General features: G+C 37.2%; 1 protein-coding gene across 1 annotated transcript in view; it reads right to left on the bottom strand.

The window, feature by feature from the left end:
* The window catches only part of MALRD1 (MAM and LDL receptor class A domain containing 1), a 683,830-nt gene that overhangs the window by 129,047 nt on the left and 532,436 nt on the right, over window positions 1-22,347 (bottom strand). The window contains exons 27-28 of the mRNA XM_034644348.1: window positions 15,859-15,984; window positions 5,125-5,191 (exon numbers count right to left, since the gene is read on the bottom strand). Coding sequence (XP_034500239.1) covers window positions 5,125-5,191; window positions 15,859-15,984 — 193 coding nt within the window. The remainder of the gene's footprint in view (window positions 1-5,124; window positions 5,192-15,858; window positions 15,985-22,347) is intronic.

Below are 22,347 nucleotides of genomic sequence, written 5' to 3'. Positions count from 1 at the left end.
AAAAAAAAAAAAACAACAGCAAATAGCCAAGTGCAAATAAAGTTTAGTTCTAGATTTTCTGTAGGCATTTGATTCATATTTCTACTCATAGACTCTTACAATCATAGACTCATAAGCTATCTAGTCAAATCTCCAAAGAGGAAACATGCCACGGTGGTTGATAACCTAGGATATAGACCTTCGGCAAAAGACTTAGGTTGGAATCTGAACTCCACCATTTTCTTTTTTTAAGATTTTATTTATTTATTTGAGAGAGAGAGTGAGTGAGCGCACAAGCAGGGAGAGCGGCAGAGCGAGAGGGAGAAGCAGACTCCCCACTGAGCAGGGAGCCTAATAGGAGGCTCGATCCCAGGACCCTGGGATCGTGACCTGAGCTGAAGGCAGATGCTTAAGCAATTGAGTCACCTAGGCGCCCTGAGTTCCACCATTTTCCTGCTTTTTGTTTCTTAGAAAATTACTTAATTTCACTCCACGAAGTCTCATTTCATTAACTGCTAAATTAGTACATGACCATCTGCCTTATAGATTTATGTGAAGGTCAAAGGCATGTCAAACACTTAAGAGGTTCTGACATGTTATTATCCACAATAACATCCAGGTGTTTTTAAATTATTTTTATTTACTCCTTTGAGAGAGAGAGAAAGAGCTCGAGCACAAATAGTGGGGAGAGGCAGAAGAAGGAGACTCCCTGCTAAGCCAGGAGTCCGAGGTCGGGCTCGATCCCAGGACCCAGAGATCATGACCTAAGCCGAAGGCAGACACTTAAGCATCTGAGCCACCCAGGCACCACTACTTTCCAGACTTTTAACATTTGAGTCAAATGAAAGAACTGCAGAACAGTTCCAGTAACTATTCTATATTTCTTCATTTTCCTTTATGCTGCCCCATGCAACATCTTTCTACACATGGCTAAAGGGACACTCCTTAACTGTTCCATATTCCAGTTATACCCCCTTGTGTGGATATGCCGTGGTTTATTCAACACTCTCCTATATGTAGACGTTTAAGTTGTTTCCAATCTTTTGAAATTATAAGAATCCTGCAGTGAGTAACTTTGTTACTCTATATTCTTACAGAGTTGTTGGAGTTTTATCACCAGTATAAATTCTAGAAGTGGAACTGTCAAAAAGTATATGGATATATAGTTTTGTTAGATATTGCCAAAATCACCTCCACAGAAATTATACCAATTTTATCTTTTTCCAAGTAGCTAACAGGTTGCCCCGACATTTCTTGTAAAAAAGTCCATCCTTCTACTGATTTGAGATGCGATTTTTATCATTTACTAAATTTTCATATGCACTAGAACATATTTCTAGATTTTCTACTTCACTCATCTGAAATGTCTTTCAAGTGTCTGCACCACACATTGCTTTAATAATAAGAGCATTCCATTTATACTAGTAGGGCTCCTCAGTCCCTAATAGCATGTTTTTCTGTGTTTAACCAGCTAGTCCCATGTTCATTTTCCATATGAACTTTAATATCAAATTGTTTACCCCCACAAAAAGCTTGTGGGTATTTTTGTTGGAATTGCATTAAATATATAGATTAACCTAGGAAGAACTAAGATCCTTATTATTTTGAGCCAGCCATTCAGAAAAGGAAATATCTTTCTACTTATTCAAGTCTTTGGGGATTGTTTTTATCAGAAAGGTGTGGTTTTATTTTATTAAATAAACTCTGGTGTCTTATTGGCAAATGAATTTAAGAATGTGGAACCTAGCGGGACAGGGTAGCTGTTGATAAACTGTATTCAAAATCTATAAATTAACCCAAGCTTTAATATTTTTCTGCCTACTTTCACTAACTACGTGACCTCACGTATACACATATATATGAAATATATAAATTTATCTATGTGTATATATAATTATATATGCATTAATTTGATACTGTTTCCTATTTCTTTCTTTTAACATTGATAACTTGATATTTTTTTCTTTATAACCTCTTTCCTGTCCTTTCGAATTTATATTACATAGCTTGGACTTTTTTTTTTCAAAGAAACATATTGATATATCAAAACAATATAACCAAGCCTCCTTAGGTGAGGAATAATTTCCCTCTTTTGGATCATGATTTGCTTCTTCAACCCTCAGACATGCCACCCTGTTGGTGCTCCTCAAGTAATGGAAAACCATGGTTAACCTAGTAGTGTTTACACTTGTGGATAATTATAAATTTCCAGCAACCCAAATGACTTTTTTTTCCTTAAGTCTCTCTTCTCTAGGATCACAGCTAAAAACTGAAGGTCCTTTCTCAAGGCACCTTAGATCCCAAAAGAAAACCCAAAGGCTCGGTGATAGGCCTCCTTTTTGATACCATGAAGTTCTTATATTCACAATGCCCAGATAAGAGATGGGCTTTGGTTCTGTCCTTACTTCTTTGGGTGACAAAGACCTTGAATTCTCACACTGGGGAATGACAGGAGTTTGACATAAAGTCAACATCTTTTCATAGTGCTTTATATTTACTCTAAAACTTCGCATTCTAAAGCCATCCTCGTTTAACCTGTAATCCCAAAAAGAATACCTGTGTGTGAAAGATCACCTGGATACGAAATTTAATTGGAAATGAATTTGATACTAAATGCAACTAGAAATAATTTACATTGTTATTTTGCATTTCAGTAAGATATGTCATGCTTAAAGAATTGTGCAAACAAGTCAAAGGATGGATGTTGTAAGGTTATTTGTGAAAGCAATTATTTAAGAAAGAAACTAAACAACCATTAATAAGATTAATGAGGTTATTTAAGTGATGATGAACACTACATTAAGTATTGTAGACTACACAGAATAAAAAGGGATGATGGGATTGTTCTGATTGCTAGCGTTCCTGTAGTATCTTTTGTATGTCAGACACAGTACCGAGGGTCTCACATATATCAACCCCTTCAAGTCCCACAACTACCCTATGAGGTAGGTGCTATTGTCCACTCCAGTTTGCCAGAGAAGAAGCTGGACATATTAGATTAAGAAATTTACTCAACACTACACAGCCAGGAAGTGATGGACTTAGAGCCATATGTACTGACATGACCAACAACACAATATTCTACAAAGAGGAAAAAAAAACCATGAACAAGATGTAAAGTGAACGTGTAAAGTATAATTCATATTTCTGTAAGAAACAAATGTGTGTTGGTGTGTGTACATGTGTCGGTGAAAGGAAAATCATATTTCAGTGGATAGAAGCCATAATACTACAGAGTGGGGTTTAGATGCTGGGATTTCTACTTTTTGCTTGAAACACTACTGCATGCCTTCTAAAAGTTTATTATAATATACATATGTTTACTTTAGGTTCACGGTTTTAAAGTAATTAGGATCTGAATGAAGACATTACCGTATTACAATATGAAAAAAACCTCAAGTCATTTTTCATACCTATGTTGAAAAGAACACTAATTTCAAATATTTGTTTATACTGGTGGTGATTTGTGATTTCACTATTCAAAAAGTATTGTTTACTATCAAAAATACTATATTAAAATATTTGATTAATGAATTTCTTTCTACATTTTGCTGCATCGATTTCCTTCCTCTGGTCCCTTTGCCTCTTAATCTTCCCATTGCATCTTCTCCCCCATGTTAGAGTTTTCTCATGTGAGAGAAACACGTTTCAGACGTCACCATCTGGATTTCCATTTTTAAAGTTTATTTAAGTACCAGAGGACATTGCCAAGAACGCAAAACTCTGCTTCCTTAGCGGAGACTAGCTACAGTACGAAAGATCTTTCTTGTCTGGCAGGGTTAGAGAAGACAAAAATCCAAACCTCCTTACTATAAACAGTTGACACGAAATAACATTATCCACTCAGCTGACATTTGATAGACATTACTTATGGCATCATTCTTAACTTCTTCAGGAGATTTTTAGAAATTAATACTATGCATCCTGTCTTTCCATCAACTCACAGTTTGTGACAAATTAATTTCCATGGAAACTGATACAGGGGAAAGTATAATTTTGTTGAGATGTTGTGAAATAAATTATGTAATGAAACAGAGAGACAAAACACTTAGAGAAACCCATTAATAATTTGCTTTCAACAATGTTAAAACAGTGTCTAAACATATCTCATCATAAAAAATTTTTGTTGTTGTGTTAACCGGTAGAGATTTTTGCTTTTATAAGGGATAAACAACTTTTCCTAAAATACAAGTGTTGACTCAGAAGGATATAAGGATTTAAACAACTCTCAATCACTGCTTTCCAGATACTTCTATGTGTTTTGTTATGACTTATCAACCTACGATCCATCCTCTAATAAGCAAAGCAATATATACATTGGTCTGCTAGATTAAAAAGTCATAAACACAAATATAATGGAATATGCATCATTTCCTTTGGAATTTATGAAACTGTTTTGCACAATTCCCTAAAGAGTGAGGGAGAAAATCAAGCAATCTTTGATATGCAATATAAATAATTCCCCAAAGAAATCACAAGGACTGTTTTTGTTTATTTTTGCTTTAAGTATGCAAATGTATTCCTTATCTGTACCTTAACTTTGGCTACGCATAAACATCCTTGCATAAACTAGAAAAAAGTCTTATTTATGAATTAATTTTATCCTTTGTTGTTAGAAAAGAGAAATATGAAATGTGAAATAAAAAGGGAATAAGGAAATACAGACACTAAGTTCATCTGAAATAGGATGACACCCATATAAAACAACTTTTTATAACCTGATATAAATATTATAAATAAGAATGAATGAGTATTAAAACTATGTCCTATACAAAATAAAATGTTAAGACATAAAATCATGTTAAATAATTGTATCCCACTCCCCCTGCTTGTGTTTGCTCTCTCACTGGCTGTCTCTCTCTGTCAAACAAATAAATAAAATCTTAAAAAAAATAATTGCAATCTTTTTTCTAAAATATACTCACATCTTCCTTTTTCTTATTCAGACAGACAAACGCAAATAATGCCATTATCCACTATTTTTGCCTTAATAACCTCGTGTTCATTGGNGCAAATAATGCCATTATCCACTATTTTTGCCTTAATAACCTCGTGTTCATTGGTGTCGTATTATATCAGCTTCGAGAATAAAAAGTAAGTCAATGGCAATCACTGTTCAAAGAAAAAGTAGACAATGCTCCTTACCGACACACAGGTCCGTTCTTCTCCACTACACAATTGCCACCATTTCTGCAGTAACCTAATGGACACTCTAAAAAGAAGCATCACAAAACCCACAGTTAATTGTAAATATGATTAGGAAAGAGGAGGACATATTACTGTTAATCATTGCATTAAACCTAGACACTGAAAGTCAATTGCTTCCCAGTTGCTAAAAGCACAAGAATTCTTCTAGTCTACTTTCCTGTGTCCCACAAATTTGTTCAGTGGCCCTTGCTGCCCTTGATGTGTTCATTCTCTTCACATGCCTGAGCGGTTGACCATAAGAGAAGATTTTTTTCTCCCCTGGATTAAGTAAAATCTACGTATTTAGAACATGTCTGCATGACATATTTGTGAATATACTGAAATTTGTTCTTTAATGCAACATTTATTGTCTTAAGTTCCACACAGTAGTCACTATCATGACAGAGTGTGCTTTGCATGGGTGACCTTGTCTTTTTGGTAAAATGTCACTCGTGCCTGTGCATGTCCTACCTTTGCATCCGTGACAGACATCAGCATAGCTCAAACTGACTTTCATTGCCCTACTCTCTTGCTGCTTGTATCATTCCCTCCTTCAAGGTTCGCATCAACATTTATTTTTAAAGGTGGTTTGCTTATAGATTAAAAACAAATTGAGGGTTACAGAAAGGAGGGGGTTGGGGGAGGGGGAGGGGGTAACTGGATGATGGGTGTTAAGGAGGGCACGTGTTGTAATGAGCATTGGGTGTTATATTCAACTAATGAATCGCTGAACACTACAACAAAAACTTATGATGCACTATATGCTGGCTAACTGAACATAATAAAAAATTAAAAAATAAAAGACTGGGTTTTCAAACTAAAAACAAACAAACAAACAAACCCAAAAGCTTATTAAAAACAAAAGCAGCAGCTAGATATTGTCACATAGGTATGACTCTGGAAGTGGTTAGTGCCTTTAGATCTGCAGGGTTCTTTACAGTGTCCTTGGATCCTCACATCCATCCTGATCTACTAAGACCTGTTCGTTTCCCTACTCACTTAACACCCAAATTGCTTTTCTTCGCTTTTTTTGACAACTGCTCTCTTGCAGGATACCAATGGCAGGATACCAATTCTCTCCTGGTGTAGCTGTCTTAACTCCAATACTTGGTGGAAACTTGGAATTCAACACATCTATTCTGAGCTTCTGTTAATGTCTGGCACTAGGCTAGGCACTAGATACATAACAATAAATAATATAGGCAGTTTACACAACTGTTAAAGCTGCAGGCACCAGAACAAGACTGCCTGAGGAAGAATCTCAACTCAACTTCATTAGCTGTATGATATAGGATAAGCTAGTTAATCTCTCTGTGCTTCCGGTTCCCCTCTGTCAAACAGGGTTAAAAATAGTACCTATCTCACAGAGTTGTTGAGAATGTTAGAAAATGCCTAGCTCATAGCACATGCTTAAGACATGTTGACCTAAAAAAGATACAGTTGTGGTCTTTGCTCTCATTGACCTTCCAGCTTTATGGAGAAAAAATGCAAAAAAAAAAAAAAAGTCACGGGAATTAAAATACGATATTAAAAGTAATGTAATTTGGAATGGATGTAACAAGGTTGATGGGAGTACCAAGAAGAGCACCTACATCAAATTTGGGGGATAAAGCTTTCCAGAAGAAAATCAGGCATTCATTTGGGCAGGTGTGTGTGTGTGTGTGTGTGTGTGTGTGTGTGTGTGTGTGTGTGTGTGTGGTGTAAAGACAGTCATAAAGACTCAGAGGCCCAAGAAGAGAGTGTGGTATGTTTAAAGATCTGAAGAAAGTTTGGCCTGGTTGGACTGATAATGTGAAGAGAGTATGCGAGAAGGTCAGCGGCACACAGGAGCCAGATCATATAGGCTCAGTGAGGAGTTTAAACTTTAACCTAGGAGGCCAGAATTTTAAGAAACTAACACTTTAAAAAGACAATTCTGGATCCATTATGTAAAGTCGACAGAAGGGCTAAGACTAAAATTCAGGAACCCAGTTAAGAGCTTTTTGTAATAATCCAGTAAGAAACGGTGGTTGCCTGAAGGAACAAGGTGGAGTAGGAGGGTGAGAATTGTGGGGATTTGGGAGGTATTCAAATGTTGGGACTGAAACATCTGGTGATTATTTGGAAGAATCAAGGGTGATGTTCAAGTTTCTGGCTGGGGCTCTGGCTAGTTGGTGGTTTCATTCACTAAATTGGGGGATCTGTGGGGTAGGGAGAATTTATAGGGAAAGATGCTGGTGTTTTAAGTGGCTAAGGGGATATCCAAGTGGAAGTATTCCTTGGGCAATATTATTTGCAGGTCTGAAGCCCAGATAAAATACAGGCTAGGGCATGGATTTGAAGCTTCGTATTTCTCCCTCTGCCTTTCAGCTATCATTACTTTTCATGCTTGCCCCACAAAAATCACTCGAGATCATTTTTTAGGTGTCATGGTGTCACAAAGATAGTCTTTGTTTTTACAGGAGTAGACTAACCCCAGCAGAGAGAGGAACAATTTACTTGGGCAGAGAAAGGATGATGATAATGAAAATAGTAGAAAAGTAATAAGGAGAAACAAAAATTTCATGTAGGAAAATATCTATTGGTGGAAAACTCTGAAGGACAACCAGAGAGAGATTGTGGAGCCAGTCATTGAACACTGGGAAGGGGGCGCAAGAGGCAGTAGGAAAGAGGAAAAATAGGAAAGGAGGGAGGTTGCAGCGTGGGAACACATTTTCAATATACCACGTGTCTGGTGTCCTTTTTGTTTTCAAAGGTTTCCCGTGATTTGCTTATCCAGGAATATAGTTGGCCCGGAACAACATGGGGGTTTGGGGCCTTAACTCCTGCACATTAACAATCTACAGATAACTTTTAACTCCCTCAAAACTTAACTACCAATCGCCTACTGTTGACTGGGAGCCTGATAATATAAACAGTCGGTGANGTATTTAGAACATGTCTGCATGACATATTTGTGAATATACTGAAATTTGTTCTTTAATGCAACATTTATTGTCTTAAGTTCCACACAGTAGTCACTATCATGACAGAGTGTGCTTTGCATGGGTGACCTTGTCTTTTTGGTAAAATGTCACTCGTGCCTGTGCATGTCCTACCTTTGCATCCGTGACAGACATCAGCATAGCTCAAACTGACTTTCATTGCCCTACTCTCTTGCTGCTTGTATCATTCCCTCCTTCAAGGTTCGCATCAACATTTATTTTTAAAGGTGGTTTGCTTATAGATTAAAAACAAATTGAGGGTTACAGAAAGGAGGGGGTTGGGGGGAAGGGGAGGGGGTAACTGGATGATGGTTGTTAAGGAGGGCACGTGTTGTAATGAGCATTGGGTGTTATATTCAACTAATGAATCGCTGAACACTACAACAAAAACTTATGATGCACTATATGCTGGCTAACTGAACATAATAAAAAATTAAAAAATAAAAGACTGGGTTTTCAAACTAAAAACAAACAAACAAACAAACCCAAAAGCTTATTAAAAACAAAAGCAGCAGCTAGATATTGTCACATAGGTATGACTCTGGAAGTGGTTAGTGCCTTTAGATCTGCAGGGTTATTTAAAGTGTCCTTGGATCCTCACATCCATCCTGATCTACTAAGACCTGTTCGTTTCCCTACTCACTTAACACCCAAATTGCTTTTCTTCGCTTTTTTTGACAACTGCTCTCTTGCAGGATACCAATGGCAGGATACCAATTCTCTCCTGGTGTAGCTGTCTTAACTCCAATACTTGGTGGAAACTTGGAATTCAACACATCTATTCTGAGCTTCTGTTAATGTCTGGCACTAGGCTAGGCACTAGATATATAACAATAAATAATATAGGCAGTTTACACAACTGTTAAAGCTGCAGGCACCAGAACAAGACTGCCTGAGGAAGAATCTCAACTCAACTTCATTAGCTGTATGATATAGGATAAGCTAGTTAATCTCTCTGTGCTTCCAGTTCCCCTCTGTCAAACAGTGTTAAAAATAGTACCTATCTCACAGAGTTGTTGAGAATGTTAGAAAATGCCTAGCTCATGGCACATGCTTAAGACATGTTGACCTAAAAAAGATACAGTTGTGGTCTTTGCTCTCATTGACCTTCCAGCTTTATGGGGAAAAATGAAAAAAAAAAAGTCACGGGAATTAAAATGCGATATTAAAAGTAATGTAATTTGGAATGGATGTAACAAGGTTGATGGGAGTACCAAGAAGAGCACCTACATCAAATTTGGGGGATAAAGCTTTCCAGAAGAAAATCAGGCATTCATTTGGGCAGGTGTGTGTGTGTGTGTGTGTGTGTGTGTGTGTGTGTGTGTGTGTGTGTGTGTAAAGACAGTCATAAAGACTCAGAGGCCCAAGAAGAGAGTGTGGTATGTTTAAAGATCTGAAGGAAGTTCGGCCTGGTTGGACTGATAATGTGAAGGGAGTATGCGAGAAGGTCAGCGACACACAGGGGCCAGATCATATAGGCTCAGTGAGGAGTTTAAACTTTAACCTAGGAGGCCAGAATTTTAAGAAACTAACGCTTTAAAAAGACAATTCTGGATCCAGTATGTAAAGTCAACAGAAGGGCTAAGACTAAAATTCAGGAACCCAGTTAAGAGCTTTTTGTAATAATCCAGTAAGAAACGGTGGTTGCCTGAAGGAACAAGGTGGAGTAGGAGGGTGAGAATTGTGGGGATTGGGGAGGTATTCAAATGTTGGGACTGAAACATCTGGTGATTATTTGGAAGAATCAAGGGTGATGTTCAAGTTTCTGGCTGGGGCTCTGGCTAGTTGGTGGTTTCATTCACTAAATTGGGGGATCTGTGGGGTAGGGAGAATTTATAGGGAAAGATGCTGGTGTTTTAAGTGGCTAAGGGGATATCCAAGTGGAAGTATTCCTTGGGCAATATTATTTGCAGGTCTGAAGCCCAGATAAAATACAGGCTAGGGCATGGATTTGAAGCTTCGTATTTCTCCCTCTGCCTTTCAGCTATCATTACTTTTCATGCTTGCCCCACAAAAATCACTTGAGATCATTTTTTAGGTGTCATGGTGTCACAAAGATAGTCTTTGTTTTTACGGGAGCAGACTAACCCCAGCAGAGAGAGGAACAATTTACTTGGGCAGAGAAAGGATGATGATAATGAAAATAGTAGAAAAGTAATAAGGAGAAACAAAAATTTCATGTAGGAACATATCTATCGGTGGAAAACTCTGAAGGACAACCAGAGAGAGATTGTGGAGCCAGTCATTGAACACTGGGAAGGGGGCGCAAGAGGCAGTAGGAAAGAGGAAAAATAGGAAAGGAGGGAGGTTGCAGCGTGGGAACACATTTTCAATATACCACGTGTCTGGTGTCCTTTTTGTTTTCAAAGGTTTCCCGTGATTTGCTTATCCAGGAATATAGTTGGCCCGGAACAACATGGGGGTTTGGGGCCTTAACTCCTGCACATTTAACAATCTACAGATAACTTTTAACTCCCTCAAAACTTAACTACCAATCGCCTACTGTTGACTGGGAGCCTGATAATATAAACAGTCGGTGAGCATATCTTTTGTATGTGGTATGTATTATATACTGTATTTGTGCAATAAAGTAAGCTAGAGAGAAGAAAATGCTATTAGGAAAACCATAAGGAAGAGAAATGGCATTTCCAGTACTTTCCTGTAAAAACTCTGCCTGTAAGTGGAGCCCCACAGTTCGAACCTGTGCTGCTTAAGGGTCACCTGTAGTTCCCATCTCACCTTCCCTCCTTTTCCCTATTTAATCACAACACAGGAGTGTGTTACTAAAGACGGCGGTACAGCTACACCCCTCAGGCTTCCGGGCACGCTCAGCTGAACGGAAAAGATGTGAAATTTCTTTCCTAAACAAGAACTTGGCTGGTTTGACTAAAATTAGCCCACTGGCTTGATAAAGCATAAATAGCAACAAACCTTTTAGATAAACCATTTTATGGTTATGTTTGGTCTTAGGTACAATTTTAGTCTTCCTCACATAAGGGCTTTGTTTTTATTAGAAAAAACTGTAGAGTGATATTGAAGAACATCAAAATACACACAGCTGCACATTTTTTCCCACCTGGGGTCATTAATATTTACCTTGATTGCTGAGAGTAAAACATAGGCTTGCTTTATATCAAAATAATGCTACGGAAATTTAAATATGCATTTTATTACACTGGGTAGTGGAGCACGGTGAAAGGAAGCACTGGCCGGAGCAGGGAGTTAAACTTGGTGTTTTGGAGAGATGATTTGTAGGTCACCTCCACAACAAACTCTTTTCAGTTTGTTTAGACCTAGGTTCTTCATCTATACGATGGAAAGACCCAGTACAACATATTTTCACCTTTAATTTACTCAAAACAATTTAAAGCAGGGAACAGATGAAATGGGGAGGGGATGTCTATGACTAGTTAGCAATGAAGAGATTAAATACTTCCAGGAGATGGGCACCTGGGTGGCTCAGTTGGCTAAGCGACTGCTTCTGGCTCAGGTCATGATCCTGCATTGGGTTCCCTGCTCCACGGGGAGCCTGCTTCTCCCTTTGACCCTCCCCCTACTCATGCTCTCTCTCTCTCTCATTCTCTTTCTCAAATAAATAAATTCTTTAAAAAAAAATACTTCCAGGAGGTAAGTAGATAGTTCTCAAATGGCAAGTTGGGATCTATGGGGTCGATATTAGAATTAGCATGAGTTCAGGCTGTGTAGACACATCAGTGTCTCACTGCCTTGTACCCTCTTGCATTGATTATTATGACCATGTATCTGGAGGCCAGTATGACTCAACTGACTACATAGCAATAGCATTCTATGAAGAGTTCAAGTTCAATTCCACTCTGGTGTATCACTCTGGAAAAGCCGGAACACATATAAATTGGACAGCTCTGTATGTGTGTGTGTGTGGGGCGGTCTCTTTCAACGTGTCTGGAGGCCTAGGAAGTGACAGCTGTTGCATAGTGGATTGCTGAGAAGACTGACAGTCACGTGATTCCTGGTTTTCCCTCACTGACACTTGGCTCAGTTAATGGGTTGTGTAACTTTGGGCTAGGTACTTTATGTATAAGGTTTCTCGTGTTTAAAGTGAGAATTATATCTATCACCTTGTCTTCTAGGGCTGCTGAGAGGATAAAATGAAATATATTTGTAACATTTCCTTACTAGTGAGTGGTATGCATAATGTATTAAATAATTGTTCTCAGCCAGCTCCCTATATTTGGGGATTCTTTAAATTGCCCATGAAACCTAATTTCTATTGCCAATGCTCTCTCCAGCTTTTCCTTTCCTTTCCTTTTCCCCCTCTACCATTATGAACACCACTACCACTATCTTTTACTGAAGTCCTGCTCTGAAGACTGTCCTAAGAGTTTTACTGGCATTACCTCATTTAATCCTCATAGCATTATATGGTATACCCGTATATATCCTTTCTCACAGAGGAGGAAACTGGTTAATAATATAATTTGCTCAAGTTAATAGCAAGGGAGCAGCAGATATTGAACTGAATTCCAGTCTTCTAACTCCAAAGCCTGTTAGTCTAAAAATGTCAAATGAGCTGCTATTCAGGTCAGAATTTGTATAACCCCTTGCTGTTCCTGATATTATGATCATGAACTTCTCTGAATGGTACAGTATTTATGTACTGTCATGGATTAAATATACGCATACAATAACTTGCCTGTAGTTTCAGGAGCTGTATGGATCTAAGAGTCTTCCAGAAAACCAACTGATTTGGTGCAGTAAACCGAATACCCAGTGGGCACAGACTGTTCTCTTTATCTTGAAATCCCAGCATGGGGACTGCAGGGAAGATTAACTATGGCTTAGAAATTTGGCAAAGCTCTATAGCGCTTTGGTTTGGTGTATGCTTCAAGTAAAAAATGTTCTTATTTAAAAAAAAATAACTTTAACTGAGGGTATTCATTTAAAATAAAGCAAAGGGGAGATGGAGGGGGATGGGTGAAACAGGTGAAGGGGATGAAAAGCACACTTATCATGGTGAGCACTGAGTCATGTATAGCATTGAATCACTACGCTGTACACCTGAAACTAATATAACACTATGTTGAGTCTACTAGAATTAAAATTTTAAAAAGCTTAATAAAAATAAAACCTTCTGAAACATTAATAGGCATGCAAACAATAATCATAGAACACTTTTTCAAAAAATTGGAATCATGTTATTTGCATATTCCAGTGTACATTTCTAAAAATAATGTATTTGTAAGCGTAATCCATGTTAATGACTACAGCTGTGGTTCACCCATTTTCACTGCTGTATACATTCTAAAATACATTCTAAAAAATATATATATACATATTAAATTGTATTAATAATATCCCATCCTACAACTTTATTTTTTTTCCAAATATTTTATTTATTTGAGAGAGAATGAACATGAGTGGGGGGGGAAGGGAGGGGCAGAGGGAGAGGAAGAAGCAGATTCCCTACTGAGCAGGGAGTGTGATGCAGGGCTTGATCCCAGGAGCCCAGGATCATGACCTGAGCTGCAGTCAGATGCTTAACTGACTGAGCCACCCAGGTACCCCTACAACTTTATATTTTTAATGCCTTTTCCTAATTATCCTTCAAAGGATTATTATCATAATTATAGTATCACCTTAACATAACTTTCATTAACCTCTACTACTACAGATGACTGGAAAAAGACTCCAAATTTAAATTAAGCCAGACACATTCTGTTCAATAATTTTCTGTTGCATAAGCAACCAAAACTTGAAAACGATATGCCTTTCTAACGTAACTTGGGAACACACAGGCCTCGTTGAAATATACTTAACCTGCAACACTTACACAGGGCCTGAGGTCAATGTTCCCGTTAATGACTTAAACCTCAGGTGAGGGGAGACCAGATGCTTACCACCTGCTCTGTGACCAGGGACATTATTGGATGCTGTCAGGATTGGGCTCATAAAGTCTATGAAATGCTGTCCGTAAAGGGATATGATGTTTGGAAAGGAAGGGGAAGGTGTCACAGGCACTGACACCTCTTAGTATGGGTTAAGCTGAGACGCATTTTTTTTAAAGATTTTATTTATTTATTCAAGAGAGAGAGAGCATGCAGAGCAAGAGTGAGAGAGCCCAAGCAGGGCCAGGGGCAGAGGGAGAAGCAGGCTCTCCACTGAGTGGGGAGCCCAACGTGGGGCTGGATCCCAGGATGCTGGGATCATGACCTGAGCTGAAGGCAGAGGCTTAACTACTGAGCCACCCAGGTGCACCCAGAGACGCATTCTTAAACAAAGGAGCATTGACTTCCTCGTATTTGTTTGACAAACTAAAAAGCACAGAAATATAGAGAACAAAAAATATAATGTGGATTTTATTTCTGAAAACTGTTTCACTAATTCTTTATATTACTGTAACCCTTTATTGCTGGGGCGATATGACGTGTATTTTGTAAATGAACTATGAATGAATTGGTGAATGACTAAACCAGATGGGGCAACCAGAATGTGCTCTCTATTATTACCTACAGGTTGTCAGTCACTCAAGATGAATGGCCAGTCTTCTGTTTTTCTGATCATATTTTTAAAGGTAAAATACATAAAATCATATGATAAACCATAACACGTTATGATATGTTTGTTCTCATAAAGAACTCTCCTGAACAAAATCTCACCTTTATGCAAACAAATTTGGGTACTAGATATCAGTGCTTTGTCTTAAGAGCTTCGAAGAATGAAACTATCGTTAATATCTTTCTTATTTTGAAAAGAAAGTGAAAGCATTTCCTTTTGGGTATCAATCTGATGTATAAGCATGCCTGGTACAGAAATAATGGCAGAGAGCATTCATCTTTGCATATTTTATGGGACCAAATCTGCTCGCTTCTTGATTTCCTTTTGTACTCATAAAATTCAGTGCTCTGTGAGTATTCATTTTGGCAGCATAAAAAATAAGATTTTTGCACTGTGATTTGATTATAATTATCATACTTTTGTCACTTATCTCATAATAGTCTGCTCTCTTGAAAGATACAAAGAATATACCTAGTTTTGATATTAAATATCTCCAATTTATTTAGAAAATATGATTGAATATATCTTTTATTACCAATTTATATTATCTTTTAGTTGTGAGATATTTATATGGCCCCTATCTATTATTTCATATATCTCCTGCATGAAATAAAAGTTCAATTACCCAGGAAAGATGTGAGCAATGGACTATAATAAATTAGAGAATTTTAAAGCAGTTTTGATAAAAGTATAATCACAAACATACATTATCAGCTCTGATAAATATTCCAGGGTCAGGATAGAAAAATGTTTAAAAGTGAGTCTAAAGCTTAATAAATTGACTTTTAAACAGGACTAGATCATGCAAATAGGGACCTCTTATGAAGAAGTGGGAAAAATTATAATTAAAAAATTAATAATATTTTAGAGTGTTTCCTTGTATTATAAACCAAGGAATTTGCATCAAAGAGATTATCAAATACTAATAACTTTAAGTTATATTAAAAATAAGTGTGTGATTTTTATTTGGGGACATCGTTTATATAGAATAAGCATGAGTTCATTATACTATATATTTATAAACTTTTTATATGTGTAACAATGTTAATATTCTTCCGGCACCAAACCAATAATAGAAATCCAATTATTCCATACTCGGCAATTATTTAGAATTTCAAGTTTTGATATTTTTATCATCTACAGGTTTAAGTTATTGGCTTACATTGTAAAGAATATTTTCATGGAAATAGAATACCTGAGCAGCTGGACTCATCAAGCTGGAAATCCATGCAGTTGGCCAAACCATCACAGCGCTCGTGAACTGGGATACAGCTGTTAGAGGAAGTGCACATCAACGCACCGTCAGAACAGCTCCCGTTGGCTAGGGGGTTGGGGGGGAGGGAACAACAATCATCACTTATTTAAATGAATTTCTTATAGTGAAATATTAAGACAGTTTATTGTATCATCCCTCCTCTTTCTAGTCCTATATTTAAATTATATATTATAGTTCTCTTTGATTCTTCAAAAAGAAGTTTCTGGATAGAATCATTTCCCAGCTGTGCACTATGTACTATTATACAGGTGTGTATGTGTAAAGTACACTGTGTGTACTATGTAGTCTGAATTGATTTTAGACTTTTATGTCAAGGCAGAGCTCTCTGTGCCTCTGTTGCTCCCCTAATGTCCCTGCCATTATGCGCAATTGAAATGACAGCAACCATTACTTGAACATTCATCAATTTCCACACGGTTGTGAGTGCCGGGTGGTCCCCGGGTACATGATGTAGGCCACTGCCGCTCAATGTACTGTGACTCTGTGCCTTCACAGCATGGTGCATTTTACCAATTCCAGAGACTCTTGTCGGCCTGACTTCAAGAGACAAGTGTAGGTCTTGCTCATAAGACGAGTTGTTTCAAAAAGCCGACTTTACTGATGCTAACCAAGGGTACTGACCCTTCCATAGCAATCTAGTCCTGCCAAGTACTCAACTTCCCCCAGATGCTACTCTTAGTCCTGAAACTGTATTTTTGTCTTCCTCCCTCTTGTTCTCTTGTCTCATTAGGACTATAATTTCCTGAAAAGCAGTAATACTATTTAGGTTCTTTTTACAAGTTAGCGCTGAACCAGAACGCTTCATTCCAGGCTGCCATGAGCATCTCTCTTGGCTCCTATTGGCCTGAGAACCTGGAAACGAGCAGGCTTAGGCTTCAGGCCTGATCTGTCTTCTCTGGTTCTACTCCAGTTTTGCCCCACGCTGAAATCTGTCCTGTCTCTAAGCCTTTTTATGTGATAGCTCTTCCATCTAGCTTTGTTGTGTTTGGAATAGAGGGAATGTCGGAGCATGGACCCATTGCACCATCTTGTCAGGAATTCTGGATAGATTTCAAAAAGCATGAAATAATAATGATATTGATTACATTGATGGTCTATCCTTGATCCTTTGAGTCCTAGGGTTCTGCAGAGGTAAGTGGAGGGCAGCAGTGAACAGCCAGGGCTTTGTGGCGCTTAACCCAAGTTCAACAAGAATGGTTCTGCTTTTCTCTGACTTACCTAATGGTGCCATGTACAATACCTTATTTAAACATTTTAATCCAAACCTGCTGCTAGAATTTTTTTTTTTTAATGATAAACCTGGGGAGTTACTTCTACTAGAATAAAGACAATTAAGTTCAAACTTCTCAAGCTAAATTGATATTTTAGAAGACTCAGGAATAATATCCCCATGGATAGGTCTTACACAAATTTTAGCAGTATTATTATGATTTTTTTCTTTTCTTTAAGTGTATTTATGGGCTGGAATTGTTTGAGTTATCATAGGTTACTGACACAGTTCAACAGCTGCCCATCAAAATTAATTTTCAAGTTGGATATAAAGTGTTTTTAAGAGTGTGTCTTTCCACTGATTAAAAATGCCAGCTCTGAAACTTAAAGTGATGCTTTTCATTGAGTAATCCTGTGGTTCTAGAACATCAGTCCCCACCACTAAATATCATTGAGCTGCGGCTATGACTCTATGCTTAGCACTTCAACTGGAGAGTGCAGGGGAACAGAAAGAGTGACCAGAAAAAAAACAAAAAGAAGAGTGACCAGAACACGTACAGAAGTAAAAGCAAAATGACAATATGAAAGCAGTTAATAGTTCAAAATAATAATAAAAAAGAAATGCTGTAAGGCCAGACTTAATTGGTAAAGCATCGGTACAAATAAGTATTATAAAAATAAGAGGTTCCTTTAGTGCATGAAAGTCTGCAAAGACTGAAAGAGTAGAGTCTTGAGATGTTTTAAATTTTCACGTTTCTAGTAAAAGCCATTTAGCAGAGTGGGAACAAAATCTATAAATGGGGAATCAATATGTTTGACTTTAGAACAGTGAGGAAAGCAGTTTGCCTCTCACTGGGGAGTTTGTGTGAGGAGGTAGTGCAGACAAACTCAAAAACCACTGGCGAAACCAGACTGCAGAACTGGCTAAGGTCCCAGAAGAAATGATCTTTAAGCTTTTGCAAAAGGTTAAATAATTTTAAGATCTACATTGACAAGATAAATGATATTGCAAAGCAAGTCAACTAGGAAATAGAATAATCTTCCAACTCTTATAAGATGAAGAGGTATTTGTAAAAAATGAATATGTACATATATACATGCATCTATATATTCATGCACATATGTGTGTGTGTGTATGAACATTTTTATCATCATTGTTTTGCATTGCAAGGGGCTGAGAGAGCATATTAAGATGACAGTGTTAAGGGTTTTTAAAAAAAATTTTTTTAAAGATTTATTTATTTGAGAGAGAGAGAGAGAATATAAACGGGAGGGGCAGAGAGAGGGAGAGAGAATCTCAGGCAGACTCCAGGCTGAGCACAGAGCCTGATATGGGGCTTGACCTCATGACCCTGAGATCACAACCTGAGCCGAAACCAAGTTTTGGAAGCTTAACCGACTGAGCCACCCAGGTACCTCAACAGTTAAAGTTTTAAATAATATAGTATGTTGAAATTTGTATACAAAGTTGATAGATAATATTCATCTACTGCTGAAGCATTATTTCAAACACTTCTACTCTTCAAAATACTAATCCATCCATATTCCTGCACCCAGTGTGACTGATAGCTTATTTTTAAGTTGACTGTGCTATGAAGAGCTCTAACCTGTATGTGGTATAAGTCCTCAGTTTTGGCCCAAATAGTATTGAAACATAAAAAAATATGTAACAAAATAAATGGTTTTAATTTATTAAAAGTCTTACTTTTCCCTTCTTGAGGAAGTTAAAAATTAGAAGTTTTATGAAATTTGAAACTAAAATCTTAGTTTCTATGGCATTTAAAATAGTATAAAATATGTAACAAAATAAATGGTTTTAATTTATAAAAAGTCTTACTTTTCCCTTCTTGAGGAAGTTAAAAATTAGAAGTTTTATGAAATTTGAAACTAAAATCTTAGTTTCTATGGCATTTAAAATAGTATAACATTAAAGTTAACAGATATTTATCAATTTCCTTCTGAAAGTAGATAGCAAATAAATTATGAATAGCAAGTTGTATTTATTGAAAACCACACAGCAAAAAACATTGTATTGAATAAAGGAAAATTAATCAAACCATTACTTTCTTCTTTATTATTACTACATATATGACAAAGAAAAATTCCAAAAGTACTCCAAATAATCTATATATTAAATTTATAGGAAACTCAGGTTTCAGAATTTCCCTGGACAATATCTACTTTCACCATATTCGAACATTACAGTTTAATGTCTATAAAAATACTTATTTCAATCTATCATCCTAAAGGATGATACTCTTTCTTACCAAAACAAGCCAAGTAACAGAAAATCCTGTGGCTTTTAGCTCATTCACTCACATATTGAAGATATATTAAATATAAGCAATTCATGAAGGGTTCATTGGAGTTACTTTCCTAAAGCAAAATTCCTTTTATAAATTGTTGCTGCATGCCAAATATACACAAAAGCAAAGTACATGTGTCTAGGAATGTGTATCCATTTACTATTAAGATGAAAACTCATGTATGCAGTCCAACAGTTCTAAGAGCAGAGTGACCATGGTCTTGCACCCTGAGAATGAAGGCTATCAGCATTTCAAGGCATGCCCATACCTAGCACGGAGCAGGATGGATATTTGTTCTATCCTTAAACTAAAACCAACTACTACTCTTACTGCAATATCTTAGCAGTTTAAATAATTTTTTATAAAATTTCAAAAACAACTTAATGGGGAAAGAATAATAACTTATGTGTATTACACAATTGACTGTATTCATCCAATTCTTCAGTATCTCTGGAAAATAGACAATCACCATGATTTTAACGCTGAATAAGCTGAGGAACACTTTTGTAAGAAGCTGCCAAATGCAGAGGGATGATCTTTATACTATCACTGAGAAGCACCATAAGATGCTGGGATCACAGCTAACATATTTAAAGGCTAATAAGAATATTGATGATAAAGGCTGATCCACAAATCTGAAGAGCGTGACCCATTCTAAATCTTCCAAATGGCAATCAACTTCATAAGACACATTGACTATTGGAAAATAAAGTTAGAAAGTGGGTAGACTATCCACTTCCTTATCTTTTTCACAGTCACATCCATCACTGACAGTTTCCAGGGGCCTTTCCTGAACCTTTCTGCATCTTTTCTCTCTACTCGGGATCCAGAAGGCTGAACTATAAAGGACACATCCACATCTTTCTTTGTCCTCTAGTTTCTCCTTGGGTTTGGGTGATGTGTACAACCAGCAAGAGGCAACATGGATGAAGGAGGCTGTGAGATCACCATGGGCTAGCTGTTCCCCGACTTCGTATCAAGCAACCTCTTTGATTCCAGGTTAAGACAAATCTACCCTCCTCTTACATCCTTTGGTCTATGGGTGATAACAGCTTCTGCTTTTACTGTCTGTTGTGGTTTCTTTCTGCCACCGTTTCCCTATAAGTAACCCCTTTGCTAAATAATCTCAAATTTTACAATATCAACGTGCCATCTGTGTCTTGCCAGGATACTGACTGACACATCTGATGAACTAGGGGAATATCAGTAAGAGGAATGCTCCTAGTTTTGTGCTATTTTCCCTTATAATTAAACCATACTTATTTTTTCTCCTATCTTTTTTCTTTAAGGGAAAGGGGGTATTTTTGGTAAAGATGTACCACTTCAGTTTTTTAGAAAAAATGTTTCTACTGGAAAGACAATATTAAATATGAATTAGTTTTAAATGCCGAACTCATCACCACAATTCTGATCACTAGAACATTTATTTTTGCAAGAATAAAAGGCCTTTAAATACCATTTGCTATTGATTTCCCTGCTTAAATTGTAACCATTTCAGAATCCTTATTCCTACAACATTTAAACATGTGCAAGGGTCTCAAAACCAACTTAAAAAAACAAAACAAAACAAAAAAACACCTCTTATTTCATCCTACATCACATGCTAAGTGTCAGCTTCCTGGAAGAGTTGTCTATAGTTGATTTCTCTCTTTGACTACTTTTTCTATAAAAGATGGGCTTCAGAATTCTGCCCTTCCTGTCCACAGCAAGTTCCCTTTCCAAGATAAACAGGAATTCTGTTGTGCTTTTCCCAATCCACAGTTTTTAGGCCAAATCTTACATGATCTCTCAAAAACATTCCAACCTGTGAATACTCTCCGTATTTAAGGCTTTCTACATGTCATTTACAATTATCGCTCTCTTTTCGCTGTCCTCTTGTGCCTATGACCACATCTCAGTGTCTTTCTGTGTTTGTTTTTTTTTCTTAACTGTCCTCCACCTTTTGTCTTTCTCTCTATATTAATCTCCCCCACACCCACAGCTTCAAGCATGTATGCTGAAGGCCATGTGATTTATATAAATTGCTTTATCTCTTTCCTGAGCGCCATATTCTGAATACATTCTGAGTATATCCATGTGAATGTGCCACAAATACCACAATCACCACGTGTTTAAAAACGAAGCCAGGATCTTCTCCCAAGAGGTGCTTCTCTTCCCATTTTCCCCAGCTCAGGAAATGGCACATTTGCTGTCCTGTTGTCCGAATCAGAAACTTTGCAACTATTCCTGATCACTTTCTCTTCCTCTTTACCTGAACATCTCTAAAGTCTAATCAAAATCTTTACTTCACACTGTTCCCCAATCGATTCCTTAATACTTGGGTGTGCCAGCTCCTAGCCAGCCCCCTACCTCCCTCCAGTGCATTCCATGTACTAACGTGAACGGTGAGTGATGGTGGCATGATGGGGGAGCAAGGACTCTTCAAGATCTCCCCAGACTTATTTCTACATTCTCGCCACAAACTACTCTAGTTATACAAAATCTGCTTCAGGCAAACAACTTTTTCTCTATTTCCAGACCATTCTTTAGTGGACTTGCCTAATGACTACTGTCCTTCCAAATTTACCTCTGCAATCATTTTTCTTACTAAAATTTACAGATTCCCTAACATCACAGTTAGGAAGTACCCTATGTATTCAATAACGCTGTGTTTACCTATGTCACGGAACTTATCACATTTTATTAACTATGACCTTCAGTAATATAAAATGTGTCTACAACCTGAGTTGGTCTAATACCGTATCCATCTGTCATCAATGCCCAATACAATAGGTGGCAAAAATTACATTCTTAATGAGAGTTTGTGGATAAATAAATGACTGTGATTTTTTTAAAAAAAATTACCATTCTAAATCAATAGGTAAGCCCAGGAAAACAAAAAACAAAAAAAAAA

This window comes from Ailuropoda melanoleuca, chromosome 15, assembly GCF_002007445.2.
Source record: "Ailuropoda melanoleuca isolate Jingjing chromosome 15, ASM200744v2, whole genome shotgun sequence".
Classification (NCBI taxonomy): Eukaryota; Metazoa; Chordata; class Mammalia; order Carnivora; family Ursidae; genus Ailuropoda; species Ailuropoda melanoleuca.
The sequence above is the reverse complement of the archived record's forward strand: the minus strand, read 5'-3'. Positions and strand labels throughout refer to the sequence as shown.